Genomic DNA, 19539 nt, shown 5'->3' on the forward strand with positions numbered 1-19539 from the left:
GGATCGAGCCCCACATCCAGCTCCCTGCTCTGCAGGAAGTCTGCTTCTCCCTCTCCCACTCCCCCTGCTTGTGTTCCCTCTCTCACTGTGTCTCTCTCTGTCAAATAAATAAAATCTTTTAAAAAAACCATAAATAGGGCGCCTGGGTGGCTCAGTCGTTAAGCGTCTGCCTTCGGCTCAGGTCATGATTCCAGGATCCTGGGATCGAGTCCCACATCGGGCTCCCTGCTCGGCGGGAGGCCTGCTTCTCCCTCCCCCACTCCCCCTGCTTATGTTCCCTCTCTCGCTGTGTCTCTCTCTGTCAAATAAATAAATAAAAATCTTTAAATAAAAAAAAAAAAAAAAAAAAACCATAAATAAATAAATAAAATTAATCCTAGTATGCATGATAGAGGAGGGAACATTTTGGTGCTATAATTTCTTCATGGTGTTGGACTTAGATCAGTTAAAATGTATTTCTGTACCATAATTTAAGCTTCAGTAAAAGTTTGCTTACTTCATAAAAAAAGTTCTTCCCTCAAAACCACACCAGAAAGATAACTCTTCCAATACCTTTTTCAATAGTCCAGAAATGACACTTACCAATGTCCTTTGGAAAGTAATCTTGTCCATAGCTCATTTATAAAACCATTATTGTATCTAAACTTAAATCCTTGTTTTTATTATTTGAATCCATTCCATTTTGGCCTCATCTGGGAAAACACAAGCATCTACTCTTACACGGTATTCTTATACTTGAAGACTGTTGAATTCCTCATTCATCTCCTCTTCAAAGAGCTGAAAACCAATTGATTAGGTATTTCCTAAGCAATATTTTTTCTCAAACTTTTTAGCATTCCTAAAGGGCAAAAAATAAATCATACATATATACATACACACATACTGCTTTTCTTAACATTAATTTAAAAAATTTTGTCTTGGACAAAATTACTTGAGTTTCATGTATCATTAACACTTAACACATTTCTTTTGTCCTATTTGGGTGGGACTCATGAAAGCCACACTGCAACATATTTGGGGGGAAAAATAATGACTATGGACCTAACAGGCATATGCAGAATATTCCACTCAATAGCAGCAGAATACACATTCTTTTTAAGTGCTATGTTAAGAATACACATTCTTTTTAAGTGCTTTATATTAAGAAATATATATTTGGTCCATTCCTAGTACACAGCTCCTAAAACTTTTGTCATTTCCTAATCAATAAGAGCAATGAGAACATCTTTTGTTACAGTATTTGGTCTTTTATTCTCAGTTCCTGTAATAGCTTCAGAGTAATAACTATGAAGGTAGTGTCTTTTGTTATTCATAACAAGCCCCTTTCAGCCACATCTGAGTTTATGTTAATGAGGTAATTTTTAAAAAGATTTTATTTATTTATTTGAGAGAGACAGAAAGAGCATGAGTGGGGGGAAATGCAGAAGGAGAGGGATAAGCATAAAGAAGAATGGGGGTGCCTGGGTGGCTCAGCTGGTTAAGTTAGACTCTTGGTTTTAGCTCAGGTCATGATCTCATGGGTCCTGAGATCAGCCCCGTGTAGGGCTCCTTGCTCAATGGGGAGTCTGTTCTCCCTCTGCCCCTCCCCCCAAAATAAATAAACCTAAAAAAAAAAAAGAATGACTCAAATAAACAACCTAACTTTAAACCTAAAGTAACTAGTAAATGAAGAACAAACTAAGTCCAAAGTTAGCAAAATAAAAGAAATAATAAAGATTAGAACAGAAATAAATGAGAGAATAGAAAAAAAAATGGTTTGTTTTAAAAAGACATCAAAGTCTACAAGCCATTAGCTAGACTAAGAGAAAGAAGGGAAAAGACTCAAAATTAAGATAAATAAAATAAATGAAATAGAACATATCACAACAGATGCCACAGTAATAAAAAAGATCATAACAGATTATTATGAACAACTATATGCCAACAAATTGGACAATATAGAAGAAATAGATTCCTAGAAACATACAATCAAGATTGAATCAAGAAGAAATAGAAAGCCCAAACAGACCAATTACAATAAGGAGATTTAATCAGTAATCAAAAACCTCCCAACAAAAAAGCCCGGGACCCAACAGCTTCACAGGTGAATTTTACCAAACATTTAAAGAATTAATACCAATCCTTCTTAAACTTTTCCAAAATATAGAAAAGGGAACACTTCCAAATTCACTTTATGAGGCCAGTCCTGAGGAACACGTAAGCAAAAATCCTATAGGAAATATTAGCAAACCCAATTCAACAGCCCGTTAAAAGGATCATACACCATGACCAAGTGGGATTTATCCCTGGGATGCAAGAATTGTTCAATATAAGCAAATCAATGTGATACACCACATTAACAGAACGAAGGACAAAAATCACATAATCATCTCAGTAGTTGCAGAAAAAAAGCATTTGACAAAATTCAACACCCTTTCATGATAAAAACTCTCAACAAATTAAGTAGAGAAGAAACTAACACAATAAAGGTCATAGATGAAAATTCCACATCTAACATCACACTCAATGGTAAAAAGCTAAAAGCTTTTCCTCTAAGATCTATAACAAGGCAAAGGTGCCCATTCTCACCATTTCTACTCAGTACTATAAGTCCTAGCCAGAGCAATTAGGCAAGAAAAAGAAATAAAAGGCATCCAAATCAGAAAAGAAGTAAAATTATCTCTGTTTGCAGATGACAGGATCTTTTATGTAGAAAGCCCTAAAGATGCCACCAAAAAAACTGTTAGAACTAATAAATTAATTCAATAAAGTTGCAAGATACAAAATCAAATACAAAAATCAGTTGGAGGGGGAGACGAACCATGAGAGACTATGGACTCTGAAAAACAAACTGAGGGTTCTAGAGGGGAGAGGGGTGGGACGATGGGTTAGCCTGGTGATGGGTATTAAAGAGGGCACGTTCTGCATGGAGCACTGGGTGTTATACGCAAACAATGAATCATGGAACACTACATCAAAAACTAATGATGTAATGTATGGTGATTAACATAACATAATAATAAAAAAAATCAGTTGCATGTCTATACACATTTCTATTCACACTATAATGAACTGTGCAAAAAGAAAATTAAGAAAACAATCACATTTGCAATAGAACCAAAAAGAATAAAGTACTTAGGAAGAAATGTAACCAAGGAAGTGAAAACCTTATGCAGTGAAAACTGTAAAACACTGATAAAAGGAATTAAAGCAGACACAAATAAATGGAAGGAAATCCTGTGTTCGTGGACTGGAATAATTAATATTGTTTAAATGTCATACTAGCCAAAGTGATGTATAGCTTCATGCAATCCCTATTAAATCCTAAAGATATTTTTCTACAGAAATAGAAAAACAATCCTAAGATTCCTATGGAACCACTAATCAGGGAAGTGCAAACCAAAGCCACAGTGAATTATCACCTTATACCTGATGGACTGATTATTATTAAAAAAAAAAAAAAAGATATGTGTTGGTGAGGATGTGGAGAAAAGAGAACTCTTGACATTGGTGGGAATGCAAATTGTGCAGCCACTGTGGAAAACAGTATGGAGATTCCTCAAAAAAATTAAAAATAGAACTACCATATAATCCAACAATCTCACTTCTAGGTATATATCCAAAAGAATTGAAATCAGGATCTTGAAGAAATAGCTACACTCCCATGTTCACTGCAGCATTATTCACAATAGTCCAGATATGGAAACAACCCAAATGTCCATCAATAGATGAATGGATAAAGAAAGAAAATATGGTATATACATATAATGGAATATTACTCAGCCTTAAAAAAGAAATAAATCCTACCATTTATAACATGGATGGACCTGGAAGACACTATGCTAAGTGAAATAAGTCAGTCACAGAAGACTATCTTTTTTTTTTTTCTGTCTAAATGTGAGACAGAAGACTATCTCTTATACATTATTTGTTATATGAGGCATCTAAAACACTCAAAAAATATAGAAGTAGACAATAGTATAGAGACAGTAGAATCCTTGTTAAGTGAGTAACTTCCTTTTTATTTAAGGTGCTGTATTTTGGGGTGTTATCCCTCAGAAGATTACTTTCTTGAAAAGGAAGGCATTTTTCTCCTTTTGGACTTACTGGCAGTAAGTATGATTGTTAATAATTGTAAACAAATAAATAAATATGTTTTTATTAACTCTTTCCAAAACTAAGTGCCACAGAACACTATTCTATAATTAAATATGCCCACAAATTGTTTAGATGTTTGTTTTAAAAAACAAAATCTCACTTGAAGATCCATTATTATTGCATTGGCATAATAAAGGCTCTGAAAATTCCTCCTGTGAAGAAACCTATTTACTTAGGTCAGCACTCCCAAACACATAACAGCAGATAGTTTGTTTTATGGGATTTTTCCCACCCACCTTTAAAGAAATAGTTTGTGAAATGCTAGACAACATCAAAACCCATAAGCATTATTAATAACGTCTAGCTTCTTCTCTTAGTATTAAAAGTTAAGGGCCACATTAGACAAAGGAGTAAAGATTAGCATTTTTAAAGAACTGAATAGTTTGTAGGTAATGTGAAGAATCGAGTGTGTCTTAGACCATTTTACAGAATGAGCAGGAATGAGTATATTAAGTTTGCCAGAAAAGACAGTTGCCATCTAACACCAACAAAGAATGGCAAAGACCCTCAATTATCCTCAAAGTAATTCCCTACTGGCCTCAATTCTAAGTAGGTCCATGTCAAGATGATGTGGGACAAGTGTAATTTGGTTTCAATAAAACTTTGAGAAAAAAAGAAAAACAACTTTGAGAGCTATTCTCATGTAGAGTCCTACCTATGGCGCTGCCTTGACTGCCACCATTCATGATTTTACTAACACATAACAAACCGTGGGGTGCCTGGGGGGCTCAGTCGGTTAAGCGTCTGCCTTCGGCTCAGGTCGTGATCTCAGGGTCCTGAGATCGAGCCCCGCATCGGGCTCTCTGCTCAGCAGACAGCCTGCTTCTCCCTCTGCCCCTCCCCCTTCTCATGCTCTCTCTCTCTCTTTCTCAAATAAATTAAAATAAAATCTTAAAAAAAAAAACCCAGAATAACAAACCTACTTGGATTTAGCAAAGGTACTAAAGTGATTTGTGTCCCTTCATCTCTCTGAAAGAAAATTAGTTGGCATTACATATAGGAGAGCAAACTCATTAGATATAAAACATTACAAACAAAAAATAAATTAATAATAATAATAACCCATTTTGATAAACAGGAGTGAGTCATAACTAGAAGCCCTTGGAAGGTTCAGAAAATTGGACATAATAACAGAAAGATATATGTGTGGCTTTACTAAGTGCTCTATAGCTCACCATGTTTCTCTGATGAGAGTACAAGTATGCCCAGAGACACGTGATTTGTCAGGAGTTTTTCAAAGTCACAGAATTAATTTGGCACGTCTTCCTAGAATCTTGTTTTTAGTTAAAGACTAGGAAATGGGGGTTATATTAAACATGTATATTCTAAATAATTAAATTCGATGTGAATATTTAAGGTTATATAAAAGACTTCAAAGACATTTCTCACTTGTGTTCACTCTCCTTCACCATTAGGGTTTCTCTGATGGAAAGGCATGAAGAAGACTGGTAGGAGAAGCCATATAGCACAGTGGTTATGAGCATAGGCTGCAGTCAGTCTGACTGAGGCCTCCAATACTTGTTAGCTGTGTAACTTGGACAAGTATTTAACATCTCTGTTATATGTTTCTTCATCTGTAAAACAGAGATAACAACAGTATCTATCCCATGCACTGTTGGGAGAATTATATGAGTGATTATGTGTGCATGTGCACATATGCACATATATATACACATATACACTTACATACAGTCTTTGGAATAGTTCCTGACACATATTTTTGCCATGTAAGTGTTCTCTATTTTTATAAATATAATTATTAGATTGTGCTTAAGGTGGATTAAATCAATCAAGTTAATTGCAGATTACAAATATTATTTAATGAAGTTTTTTTTTTAATCAACTCCAAACCTTGAAATTTGCCTCTTTCTCCTGAAAGTGAAGTATAGGAATAAAAACCCAATTGAGGCTCTGTTTAATACAATCTGCTAAAATATTTATTCAGTGTGCAATGATAATAATTGCTAATAATGTTAAATATTATTTAGAGCTTTCTATGTGCCAGGCAGTCTTGTATAATTCATCATAATAACTCTCTAAAGCAGGTAATATTATCCTTCATTTTATAAAAGAGGAAACTGATAATGTTTGCAGTTTAAACAACAGGTTACATGTTTCCTGTGCTATATTCTATTAGCGGTATACTATGATTTAATCAACAAAAAATATTCCAGACACAAATTATTACTGTGTGGAGAATATAACTCTAGATGGACTTTTCTATACCTAAATTTTGGTTTGCTGAAAGCTAGTATCAAAACAAAGGAAATATACTTGATAATTTTTCTTAAATGCTTACTTTGCAAAATACAAAATTACATCTCATTTTGATTTTTTTTCGAATGTGACTGCCACTTGCAGTTACCATCAGTTATTTTCTTAGTCACAACAAGGTTGTAGTCGTTATGAGTCTTTACAAACCTTAATAAAGCATGTAAATTGGAAAGATCCTATAATTACAGTGAACTATGTATAGTACTGTTTACCTTGCTCCACTTAAAATGAACATCTTCACTTATTTTTACAATCTCTCTTTTTCTGGACTGAACCAAATCAATTACATTTTTGGTCATGACATATATTTATGACTACATCAGAATTATATTGAATCTTTTTCTTTTTATTCTTTCTAACTCTTAATGTCTGAAAACATACTTTTTAATGAGATTGTCCCAAGTCATACTTAAGTAGAGTGTGAATTTTTTAAGGCAGTCATTTAGAAGAAAGTTACTGGTTAATAAAAGTGTTTCTTAGGGTTTGTTTGGTTTTTTTTTTTTTGAAGGCAATAATTCTTAAAATTTATCGCAACTCTTTTCCTTTTCCATTTTCTTGCAAAAGTTGAATCAAAAAAAATTCTGTAATCTAATACTTGGAATAATGGTTGAATTTTGTGATAATCCCAAAACTGCGGCTCATGTCAATGCTTGGCGAGGGAAGAAGGACCAGACAGCTGCTAGTCTTTTAATTAAATTGTGGAGAAAGGAAGAAAAAGAACTGGGAGTAAAACGTGATAAACACGGGATGATCATTGGTAAGTGTATTTATAACTGTTAGTAGTAGAAATTAAATGCATATATTTAACTGAGATATAATTGACATATAACATTGCACTAGTTTTAGGTGTACAATATAATGATTTGATACATGTACATATTACAAAATGATTACCACAATAAGTTTAGTTAACATCCATCACCACACAGTTACAATTTTTTTTTCTTGTGATCTTTTAAAATCTACTTTTTTTTTTTTTAAGATTTTATTTATTTGACAGAGAGAGACACAGCGAGAGAGGGAACACAAGCAGGGGAAGTGGGAGAGGGAGAAGCAGGCTCTCTGCTGAGAAAAGAGCCCGATGCGGGGCTCGATCTCAGTACCCTGAGATCAGGGCCTGAGCCGAAGGCAGACGCTTAACGACTGAGCCACCCAGGCACCCCTAAAATCTACTTTCGTAGCAACTTTCAAATATACAATAAAGTACTGTTAACTATAGTCACCACCCTGTTCTTTACATCCCCAGGGCTTATTCATCGTTCACCCATATTTTTAAAAAGAGATCTTTAGAAGATATTAGGGAAGTATGAGGACTTCCACCCCTTTGTTTAAAGTTCTTTTCACAAGAGTTTGTAGAACTTGCTATCAAATTCTGAATGAATGGAAGAAAACCAAGTAAATTAGTAGCGGGTTCATATTTTTATAGAATATTTTCAGGAAGTGATATTTGATTATATTGTTTAACTCAAAAAAAAAAAAAAAACCCAAAAAACCTAACATCATGTCCTAAAGAAGTTCGTTGAGTTACTTGCTTTTACAAATAGATTCAGTAACATTTCATTCACCAATTAAATTTTGGATGTAAATAGAGTGCCTGAAAACAATTTTTATAGTATTTTGTACATTTCTGTTGATTCATATTCATGAAGCAAGTTTACTTTTTATATAAAAGAAGAAATTGTTTTCTTTTTTTTTTTAAAGATTTTATTTATTGGGGCACCCGGGTGGCTCAGTCGTTAAGCGTCTGCCTTCGGCTCGGGTCATGGTCCCAGGGTCCTGAGATTGAGCCCCACATCACGATCCCTGCTCTGCGGGAAGCCTGCTTCTCCCTCTCCCGCTTCCCCTGCTTGTGTTCCCTCTCTCGCTGTGTCTCTCTGTCAAATAAATAAATAAAATCTTTAAAAATAAAAATAAAATAAAGATTTTATTTGCTTACCTGAGAGAGGGGGAGGAGGAGAGAGAGAGAGAGCACAAGCAGGCGGAGGGGCAGAGGGAGAGGGAGAAACAGTCATTGCTGAGCAGGGAGCCCGATGTGGGACTCAATCCAGGACCCTGGGATCATGACCTGAGCCAAAGGCAGATGCTTAACCAACTGAGCCACCCAGGAGCCCCAGAAGAAATTATTTTCTAAGTAAAAATAAATAAAATATTCATAAATTTTAATTACCAGCAATCTACAATTCTAGAGTACATTTTCTAAGCCTCTTAAGTTTCTTTTCATCTAAACTGTTAGTATTGTTGGGACGCCTGGGTGGCTCAGTCGGTTAAGCGGCTGCCTTCGGCCCAGGTCATGATCCCAGGGTCCTGGGATCAAGTCCCACATCAGGCTCCTTGCCCAGCAGGGAGCCTGCTTCTCCCTCTCTCTCCTTCTGCTTGTGCTGTCAAATAAATAAAATCTTTAAAAAAAAATAAAAATAAATAAAAAAAATAAACTGTTAGTATTGTTAATTTTTAAATGAAAATAGTTCCCCTTTAACTTCTGATTTCTATTTCTATTTATTATTTCTGAGTTTTGATCTGTAACATCATAAAATTGTTTTTATATTTATAGCATAATATATAGAACTCAATAGCAAAGGAGATTACAAATTTGTTAAACTGACATTATTCAATTTCTGGATCTCAAAATTAGAAAAGTTATTTACATAAGAGTTTCACTTTTTAAAAAGTTATTTTGTGAAATTTCTATATTTTATGTATAATTAAAATGAAAGCTTTAAGTTTTGCCACAGAATGAGGAATAACTGATTACTAATGCTTTCAAAAGAATAACCATATACAATGTACTATTTTATTCTGTTATAATATTTTTATATATTCTATGTCTGGACTAAAATTTCAAAATTAGATATTAATTTACTAATGTTTTTATCTGTCCTTTCTGTTTTCATGATATGCAATGATTAGATACAAAGAAACCTCTATTTACCAGTTTCCAAGAAGAGCAAAAAATCATGCCATTGCCTGCAAACTGCCCGACTCTTGCAGTTATGGATGTTGCCGAGAATATCAGAGCAAAAATTTATGCTGTGCTGGGCAAGCTGGGTAAGAAGCTACTTGTCAAATTCTCAAGAGACTCTGTTTTGCTGAGTTTGCCAGGTGATTTTGCTTTGGAGTCTTTTCAAACATGATGATCAAAAGTCCCTTTATACAGATAAGTGCATGTTCCATTGTTATCCCAATGCCCAAGCTATGCCCTTGATCAATTAAAATCAGAATCTCTGGGTTTGGGGCCCAGGCATCAGCATCCTTCAAAGCTCCCCAGGCAGTTCCAGGATTAAAGGTGGTGAGTTTAGATGATTAGGCTTAAACATTAGAATTCTGAAATACCTGAGTTTTTAAAGTCCTTGCTTCCTATTAAGGAAAAAAGTTGTCAAACACTCTTCAGCAAGCCAGAGGCTCACAGAACTAACTTTTTCATAATCAAGATGAAATAAAAACTAACTCTGGGCATTAGTTTTTATGATAGATACATACATTTTGGAATCACTTGCTTTGTTACAGTAATTCTTTCTTTATAAACTTTGTTTAGATTTTGAAAATTTACCTGGCCTATCTGCTGAAGATTTTGTCACTCTTTGTATCATACATAGATACCTTGATTTTAAAGTGAGTACCTTCTTAATAATCTTACTATTAAACTCTAATATGACAAAAAAATCAATTGGGAAATAAAAGATCTATTCATAGTTGTAAGCAATCATCCATGTACTCTATAGTTTTTATTTTCCATTTTGCATCTGGTACTGTTCAAGAAACCTACAATTGATTGGGTATCTTCCATAGGATACGATTTCATCTAACTATTACTTTATAAAAGAAGATGGATGTTACTGACAGAGCTATTCAGAAGCTTAACAGAATTTTTAAAAATATAATTTCTTCTCTTTAGAGAGCATTAGGAACTATAGTTAAATGAATTATTGCTTATTAACATAAATTATTAATGTTTATTAAAGATTATTTTATCCTTAATTTATATGATGATCAAATATCAGTTAAAGGATATTAGGTTTCTCACCCTGTTGGTTATATTTTTATTGGCAAATGAATACTTTTGAAGTTTCAGCAAAGTCTTTTTAAGTACATTCTCTTCTGATATTAGTACTATGTTTTTGAATGTTATAAATGAGTAAGTCTCTATTTTCAAATGAAAACAAAGCTCAATTTTATCCCAATCCTGGATATATAAATTTTTCTACAAATATAAGCATACTCAAGCACATTAATTTACAGACAACCTAGAATATGAGATGGAGCTGTCAGTATAATGAAACCATGGAGTTAAGAGCTTAAGATTCAATTACTTTCTGAGCTAGAAGGTAAGGGGCAGGGGACAGTGCTCTGGAACCCCAGTTATCCCCATGGTAATTGCCCTACAAGTTCAGCTTGACCTAACTTTGATTTATTTTTTAAAAGCATTCCTATTCTTTTTTTATTTTTTATTTTTTTAATTTTTTTAAGTAAGCTCCACACCCAATGTGGGGCTCGAACTCACGACCCCAAGATCAAGAGTTGCATGCTCTACGGACTGAGCCAGCTAGGCACCCCCTCAACCTAGCTATTAATACAGGGCTTTTGGGAGGAATACATCAGTAGTTCAAAAGGATAAGAATAAAGCAGCAGTTTCTGCAGCTGTGAAAACGGTGTGACTATAAACCAGAGGGCAGTGACAATGGTAGTGAACTAAACCTAGGTAGTGGAGCCTCATCCACGCATACCTTATCATTATAAAACATTTGAGAAATTACTTCCGAATACTCAACTGTAACTGGTGCCTCAAATCATTCCCAATACACTTATTCCCAAGTAGGAAGATGAGGAGAGGTGGTTCAGTAAGTGTTAACTTTGGAACAACCACCCAAATAAAGGATTACCCAAAATTATATCATTTATTTTTGGTTAATTTAACTTTTTAAACTTAAACTTTGTTATAACAGATTGGAGAAATATGGAATGAAATATGTGAAGAAATAAAATTAGAAAAGTTAAGACCAGTCAATACAGATAAAAAAATTTTGGAAGTTATTACAACAGCATCAGAAAATATTGGAAAGATGGTTGCTTCTCTTCAAAGCGAGATGATTGAAAGCCAAGCAAACCAAGATGTGCAAAATGAACAAAAAGTATACACAAAAGTAAGTCACATATACCATTAAGGCAGGAAATAATAATTTCAATAAACAAGCTTACCATAGGATATATTTGCCTTACCTCTGAATGTTTCAGCACTTAGAGTTATATTGTAGTTTTTCTTACAATTATTTTCAGTGTTTCTGTGCAATTTTTAAAGAAACCATGGAATCAACAGCCTGAGATTCAATTACTATATTCAGTACGGGTTTATGGCATTATGATTTGATTTCTGTAGGCTTACATTTTAAAAAGTAAACAGATACCTGGGGCTCCTGGGTGGCTCAGTCGGTTAAGCGTCTGCCTTTGCGTCAGGTCATGATCCCGGGGTCCTGGGACTGAGCCCGTGTCAGGCTCACTGCTCAGTGGGGAGCCTATTTCTCCCTCTCCCTCTCCCTCTGCCCCTCCCCTCTGCTAATGCTCTCTCTCTCTCAAATAAATAAATAAAATCTTAAAAAAAAGTTAACAGACACCTGAGACACATTTTTTTAAATGTCAGAGTTCCGAAAATTGTGGTCTATTTAAGTGTATATGTTTAGCAAATTCTGACAGTGTTATCTCTGTGACTATATATGTATAACCTCACTGAGAAAGTTGACCCTCATCCCTCATTCTGTGATAGGTCCTTACTGGTATGCCAACCATAGGCATATTGATAAAAGCTTCAATCCTCACTTCAGTGCCATAAAACTTACAATGAATGTTCTATCTATAGATCCAGAGGTAAGCTGGTCTCTGACTTTAACTAATCAGGAAAAAGCCTGCCAGGAAAATATAAGCCATTTTCCTAAAGCTTTGTGTTCAGTTGGAAACTGAACACAACAGAAGTTTTTGAGCAAATGGGTCTTTAAGTGGCTCTAGCTTGTCCCCCAAATACAAAGACAATGCAGATTCCCCACTTCTGCTTGGTGACCCTTCATGATTACAATTAAATGTTTAAAACTCTTTAAGGTGCTTTCCAAAGTGTTTTCTATTGCCTGATCTTTCACATAGTCTATTAAATGTTTATATCTACAGCCTAGTAGGAATTCTGTCTGCGTCCATCTGTGAATTCCACTCCATCTTAGACACCAATTTGCTTGAAACTTTTATTTAAGAGTTTTTATTGCATAGATGCTGCCATTTAAGTAATTTATTTGTTCTCAAGTGGGATAGCCCTATTGGAAGTTCTGCTGCCTCATTAGTTCTGTTGAATGGCAGAATGTCTGCTGTGTGGACGAGCTATTGTTGATTTGTTGGTTATCGTTGATTTGTTATCATGGCTTTGACCCCACTTATTTTTAAGCAGTTGTTTAATTAAATACCCTTAGGTTCATAATCTATATTTAATAACATATTATTTACTAACCAAGGGCATGTGTTCTCTGATTATATATTTAGAGAACTATATAGTCTTTGCAGTTTGTTAGTGGTTATCTCCCTAGACTGCATCACCACAACCAACTCAGCACTCTCACAAAACTGCTTATCTTAAACTGCTAGTCATAACTTAGTAGTTTTACCAATATAACCTTCCGTAAACTATTATCAGTGGCAGCAGGAATCTCTTTATTTTCTCCTGTGAATTTGCTGTTGGGTCATTTATATAGCTTGTTCTGGATTATAATCTGTCTTCACAAGTGATAATCACATAAAGCAATCAGTCTTGCTGAGAATGATTATTGTTATTTTTATATTTAATATTTTCATAACAACAGTTTTACTTTACATTTAATGAAAAGCAGTTCAAATCTTAGCCAAATAATGCAGGAAGGATTTTACTCTAATCCTTTTGCTAGTCAGCCCTAAAATTAACATTGGTAAAATCTAGGTCTTCCTTCAAAATAAGGTCTTTAAAAACGCCCTTTGTTATCCTTTCATAGGAACTAGAACTCTTAATTATCTTTCTCATTTCAGATACAAGCCACACACAAGCAAAGAGAATTGGCTAATAAATCATGGGAAAATTTCTTGGCCAGAACATCAAACACTAAAACTTTAAAGGTAGGATTTTTAAAATATTGTGGTATCCACAACAAATAGACAATGCTGACAGGCAGATTTTTTCAGGAATAAATATTCAGTCACCTTTTCTCCTGACCTTTCTATAGAATACCAACACTGTTAGATCCTTATAAGCAATGTAGGATGAGAACTATGCATTTTCGTAGTTTCAGAAGACGCTACTTTGAGTTTTTTTGCTCTAGCAGTGGGGAGCAGGGGTGATATTCCTGGCTTGCCTAAAGGAGATGATCATTAGCCAGGAATAAGCAGGAGAAATGTGCTCCTACTTTCCACTTTGTGTCATTGATCATTTCTGTAAGAAGCAGAGTGAAGAACAGAAAAAACAACTGTCTGGGTTACCCTCTCCCCCAAGGGTATTTCCCCTCTGTGACCACCAAAAGAAACATTATATTAACACTTAAATGAGAACTGGGGATAAGCATCCCTTTGGGAAAAGGTGATAAGCTGCTTTAGGAATAAGCTGGAAACTCATCTAAAAATTTTATAATGTTGATTGTTCACTTGAAATATGTGAGAAGCACCATGTATTTTCAAAACCTCATTGCTTTTCCCACTCTTTCCACTAATACTTTGGATATGTTTTTATGTAATGTTACAATTCTTCGGCTAGATATGAAATTGTTGAATGTTAAATTAGTCCATGAAAACAGTGAAACCACATTAAGGTAGTGAAACCAAAGTTAAGAACAAAAGCTCACTTGAGATACTGTGTCTCCCCCTTCTCACTAAAAATTCTTCCCAACTCTACTTAAAAAATATCCTCACAACTGCCTGTACTTTGAAGGAATAATTAATGAAAATCAGCCATTCCATGCAGATTGTTACCACAAATTTTACATGTTCTAGTGCCTCAACTACTGAGTTTGAACAAAAGTGCAACAAATTATACAATTTATATTACTCTGTTTGAAAATAATTAAGTGTTCTGAATTAGTATTTATGCAAAATATTTTGAAAACATGTGTCACCTGAGGTAAATTTAGTAATTTTATTAAATTATGTGCTAAAATGTGATTTCCATAGGACCTGCTTTATTCCTTGGTCATATATGAGTGATACCTCTGGAAATCTCAGTAATGTTCTCAGGTGACTGGTGTCTTCTGCAATGTATAAAAGATGTAACTTACTAAAAACTATCTTCATAGCCTAAGTGAGTAAACACAGGTTACAGTGCTACTTAATAAACAGTTCAAGTAGAAATCAGGCATAATTAAATGTACTTCACATACTTCATTGCAAGTATGATAGTTAATGTTTTAATAGTAATTCGTATTACTTTCTTTCTAATTTAAAAATCTTCAGAAAGCAAAAAGACTTCAGGAAAAAGCTATAGAATCCTCTAGATATGGTGAGCATCCACCAAATGCAATATTTCACAGGACAGATATTAAAGGCCTTAACACAACGGTAAGTTTTTTTGTTTGTTTGTTTGTTTTGCTTCATAATTTTTCTTAGTAGATACTGAATTTAGTCTCCATAGAATGATATTTCCATGGGGGTTTTTCCTCATATTTTTTCTTTTCTTTGGTCAAATTTCACATAATTAAGCCATATTTATATCCAAGATACCTTTACTCTCACCCAGTACTGGTTTAGACCCGATCAGCCCTCCAGGATTCCCAAGAAACAGCTATAAGTTTGTATCTTTTCTAAAGTCAGCTGAAGGATGAATGGGTTTTTCTCTTATTGAAAAATTTTGTAAATGAACTCTTATATATACCTTTTGCTTTGTCAGGTGCCTTCTGGTCGGGTAGTAACAGTGGAAAGCACTCCTGCCCGATTACTGGGAGGACCTCTGGCTGATACAGATATTGCTCTTAAAAAATTGCCTATTCGAGGAGGAGCCCTACAAAAGGTGAAAGCAGTGAAAACTGTGAATGAGTCAAAGAAGAGTGTTCCTACATAAAATAATCTACAGACATTTTGAAAAAAAGTTTGCTTATAATTTTTTAGTTAAATATATCTTTATAAACAAAGCAAATAATTTAGTAAAATACTATGAAAAAATAAAAGTAAGCACATGTAATTTATTTGTATTGAAAATATCTACATATAGCATCAGAAGAGTTGTCATTAATTTCTTTGGATAGATCACTAATTCTCTTAACTGAAATTGTAAAACATACTGTGTCAGTTCAACTCCGTTGGTTGCATGTGAGCTACTCCATCTGGTTTAAGCCAATAAAAACTTTTATAGGCTCTGTAGCTATCAAATGTAGGAGTAATTAAGACTACAGGCATTGTTGGATGTAGGAATGGAACTGTGAGTAGGATCTTCTCCTTCCCTAGCAGTTCCTGGATTATAGTCTCCTGAGTTGATACTCAGTAGAAAAGAATACATGCCTGTTTTTCAATAGTCTCTGCAACTGCCTCTGCATCTTGGGACCCTTGATTGGCCACATGCCCACTCCTGAGCCATTCACCATGACTTTGGCCAGATCTGAGTACTGCCTATTCCCAGAGCCAAAAGTAGGCCAACTCCAACCAAAATATATGGATGGAGTGGGGGATCAGGATATCGTTATCCTACGTATATATAAATACTGGGCAGCAAAAACATTTGCAACAAATTTGTTGGTCAAAGTAAAATAAGTTATCTCTGTTATAAAAAGTAAATGTTAGTCATCAGCTAAACAATAAAAATAAAAAATAAAAATATAGATGGTTTTACTCTTAATATATAAATATGCAAAGCAAACTCTAAAGCTACTACTTTTCTTCTTTAATGGGGAAGGGAAGGGGAGAGTGAGGAAATGTTTTCCTTCCTTTGGTGGTGAAGGTATTTTGCCAAAGAATAGGAGATAGATGCCTTAATGCTGGATGTAGAGCAAAGTGCCCCTGTATGCTATTAAAAGATTTCCATAGCCTGTCTCCATGCCCATCAACCCCACCCAGGAAGCCACAAAGTTGAGTTCATGTCCAGCACTGGGAGAGACAAGAACCTCTTTTCTTAAATTGGGAAATACACTGGAATTTGAGTCTAGATTCTAGGCCCAAAGGCACACTCAGCAGTGTACTGGTAAATGTGTAACAATCAGCTCTTCAAGGGGAGAAGGCCCTAATTTGTAGTGTTTGCCAATTTGGATGGTGTAAATACTCCCACTGTGACCAATTACAAGCTACTAACATGATCCTACTGAATGCAAAGTTGGGAAGACCTGCATAAAATCTACTTTATCAAATAAGAGAGGGCTCCATCACCCCCTTGGGCTCACCTTCTCCTACTTCCTCCTTCATCCTCCTCTTCTTCCCGCAACTCACATTCCTCCAGGAATTTTCCATTATCCCCATCTGTGAAGTTAGTAGAATCTATAATGAAGAGAGAAACTGCAACTGTTGTTAATGTTCTAATTAGAATGAGTTGATAGTACACCATTAGCCAGCAGCTTCTCATCCTGGCCCAACTGCCCATTCTTGTGGCCCATAGGAGTAGATAATGTACATCAGCTTACCAGGGAACTTTGCCTCTCCTGAATCTTTTCTCTGTTATCACCACCACCACCAAGATATTAGAAGGCATAATTTGTTCCTCTTCTTCACACAGGAAGCCTTAAGCACAAAGATTCCATCAAAGAGTAGTTACTGGCATACTGGGACAAGAATGGACATAGATAGGAACATGCAATGATGAGATGACCATACGAAAAGCACAGATATACCTCAAGTATATCAGATACAGAATCAAGATGAAGAGTCCATGGTTAAGAACAATAAATCTCTACCTCATTTTGTAGACTATAAGCTCCTTTCTCAGATGCTAAGCTCCCTAAGGTAGAAACCACATTTCATTCATCATTGAAATAAGCACATCAGTAAATAAATTGCTAAATAAGTGTGATGGCGGCCTCAGCTCCTGGCAGCCTTTCGCTTGAGCTCTGCAAGGGCAGCAAAGTCCTGAGCTCGAAAGGAAGATTCATCCAATAAAATACTATACACGCAAGGCTAAACACAAACATTATTAAAGTTTTCAAATGCATTTACTCCATAACAGTGATAGACTTTCTCTAAAATGATGAGACAGAAATACTATTACATTAACCGATACTATTACATAACCAATGTGTAGAAATAGAACTGATATCATTTGGTTGAATATAATTTTTGTATGTAGTACAACTTGGTATCTCCAAACTAATTAGGACTGACTACAATCAAAATAATCTGTGATATCTGTGGACCTTTCCCCCCCTGCTGTGTAGACCTTACTCATCAGGAAGAGGAAAGGTAAAATAGGGCAGGTTGTTACCTAGCAGCAAATTTAACAGCTGAAGAAATGTAGGTGGATGAAGCGTAGTGTTGCTTAATCCAGATACTTGCCCTTGGTAGACAGACATGCATCGAGCTTGCAGATTACAATTCCAGCCACCCTTGCAGTGAGCAAGTGAATCGGTCTGACGATGTCACTAACTATAATAGGTCTCTGTCTCTCCTCACATCCAGTGCTTCCAAGGCACTCCTGAGTCCACTTAGCCTATCCAGTCTGACTGAAAGGCGGACAATATATTTCCCTTCCATGAGTCAGTTGAGACAAAATTTCAAGCTCTCAAACTGAAACTTCTGCTAATAAGCTAAATGAAAATAGAGTCAAAAGAATAAAAATGGAGTTTAATGCATGCAGATGAAATGGTTTCGACACACTTCAGTAATGAGATGTTTACCACATGAGGGAGCTCATTCCTTGGTTAAACTGTTGGCCAGTTATTGCTTATATTGGAGGAAAACCAGTGAATAATCAAGTGAATAACTCATTCATCTCATCCTCAGTCTGTCTTCTGGAACACAAAGTACATTTCATATCACAGGAAAAAAAACTATCATGTTCAGCCTAAATCTTTTCAGGTCAAATATCCATTTTCTGTAATCATTCTTATTTAATCATTCCAGACATTATATCTGGCCAGCCCCCTCTGAAAGGCCACAATTTGTTAATATTCCTCTAAACTGTGACCAAACTGAACAAAGATTTCCAGGTGTAGTAGGACCCATGAAGGATATACTGAAACTAGTCTTCCTCATTTTTGCACACTTTCTGCCAACATAGCCTATGCTTACATTAGTTTCATTAGCAATTATGTCTCATAATTGCTTGTATTAAATTTCCAGTCAAGGATGCTTTTTGAGAAAGAAAAAAGCAGCCCCTGACATTCAGGAACTGGCCCGGTACTATCAGGTCAAAATTCTACAGAAAAACCTATTGCCCAGATCTTGATTTCTAATTAATATTCTCCAATAAAAGAAACCAGGTCTCTTTGAAGAAATGGCTGGTTCCAGGGATGGGTGGAAATACACAAGATGAGTCTGGAGCATCCTATAGAGTTCCTAATGACCAAAGCTGGAACAATTTCAGCAACAAAATAAATAATGTAGTAGTACTGGATTATAACCCAAAGTATAAATAAAAGTCTGAAAGTCCCTACTGATATAAGTAAATAATGAAAGAACAGGAATGAAGAAAGCGGAAGAGAGGGAGGGAGTGAGGGTAGACAAATCTCCCAATACAAAGAATTCCAGATAATTTACGTAGATATTCCCTCCTCCAGTCAGTGGGACATAACTGCCCATTCCCTTAGGTGTGGGTTATGCTTAGTGACTTGCTTCTGAAGAATACAGTATAGAAAGAGAAGAGAAAATAACATTACAGTGGAGAAACCTGGTATCTACTACTTTAGCCAAGGTTAAACATCAGTGATAACTCATGTTGATGGCATATACCCTTGATCTGAAGTATTGAGAATAATCCTTCTGAGGTCTTCATCCATAAAGTCTATAAAGTCAGTCTAACCATGAGAAATACAATCAGGCAAACCCAAATTAGATATTCTGCAACATACCTGACCAGTGCTCAAAATTGTCAAGGTCATTGAAAACATCTGCTTAGAGCCTAAGGAGACAAGATAACTCCATGTAAGGTGGTGTCCTGGATGGAATCCTGGAACAGAAAAAGGGCATCAGGGAAAAACTAGTAAAATCCAAATAAAATATGAAGTATGG

The 19539-nt window shown here is 35.3% G+C and overlaps 1 protein-coding gene across 4 annotated transcripts in view; it reads left to right on the forward strand.

Annotated features, from left to right (window-relative positions):
- Positions 1-16206, forward strand: part of CFAP69 (cilia and flagella associated protein 69) — a 57115-nt gene extending 40909 nt beyond the window's left edge. For all 4 annotated transcript variants that reach the window (XM_078059233.1, XM_078059234.1, XM_036116500.2 and 1 more), the window contains 8 exons: positions 4010-4091; positions 6976-7168; positions 9319-9456; positions 9944-10020; positions 11352-11549; positions 13441-13527; positions 14851-14955; positions 15284-16206. In XM_078059233.1, the coding sequence (XP_077915359.1) occupies positions 4010-4091; positions 6976-7168; positions 9319-9456; positions 9944-10020; positions 11352-11549; positions 13441-13527; positions 14851-14955; positions 15284-15454 (1051 nt within the window). In that variant the 3' untranslated portion in view covers positions 15455-16206. The remainder of the gene's footprint in view (positions 1-4009; positions 4092-6975; positions 7169-9318; positions 9457-9943; positions 10021-11351; positions 11550-13440; positions 13528-14850; positions 14956-15283) is intronic.
- The last annotated feature ends 3333 nt before the right edge of the window (positions 16207-19539 follow it).

The sequence above is a fragment of the Halichoerus grypus genome, chromosome 12 (assembly GCF_964656455.1).
Source record: "Halichoerus grypus chromosome 12, mHalGry1.hap1.1, whole genome shotgun sequence".
NCBI classification, from domain to species: domain Eukaryota; kingdom Metazoa; phylum Chordata; class Mammalia; order Carnivora; family Phocidae; genus Halichoerus; species Halichoerus grypus.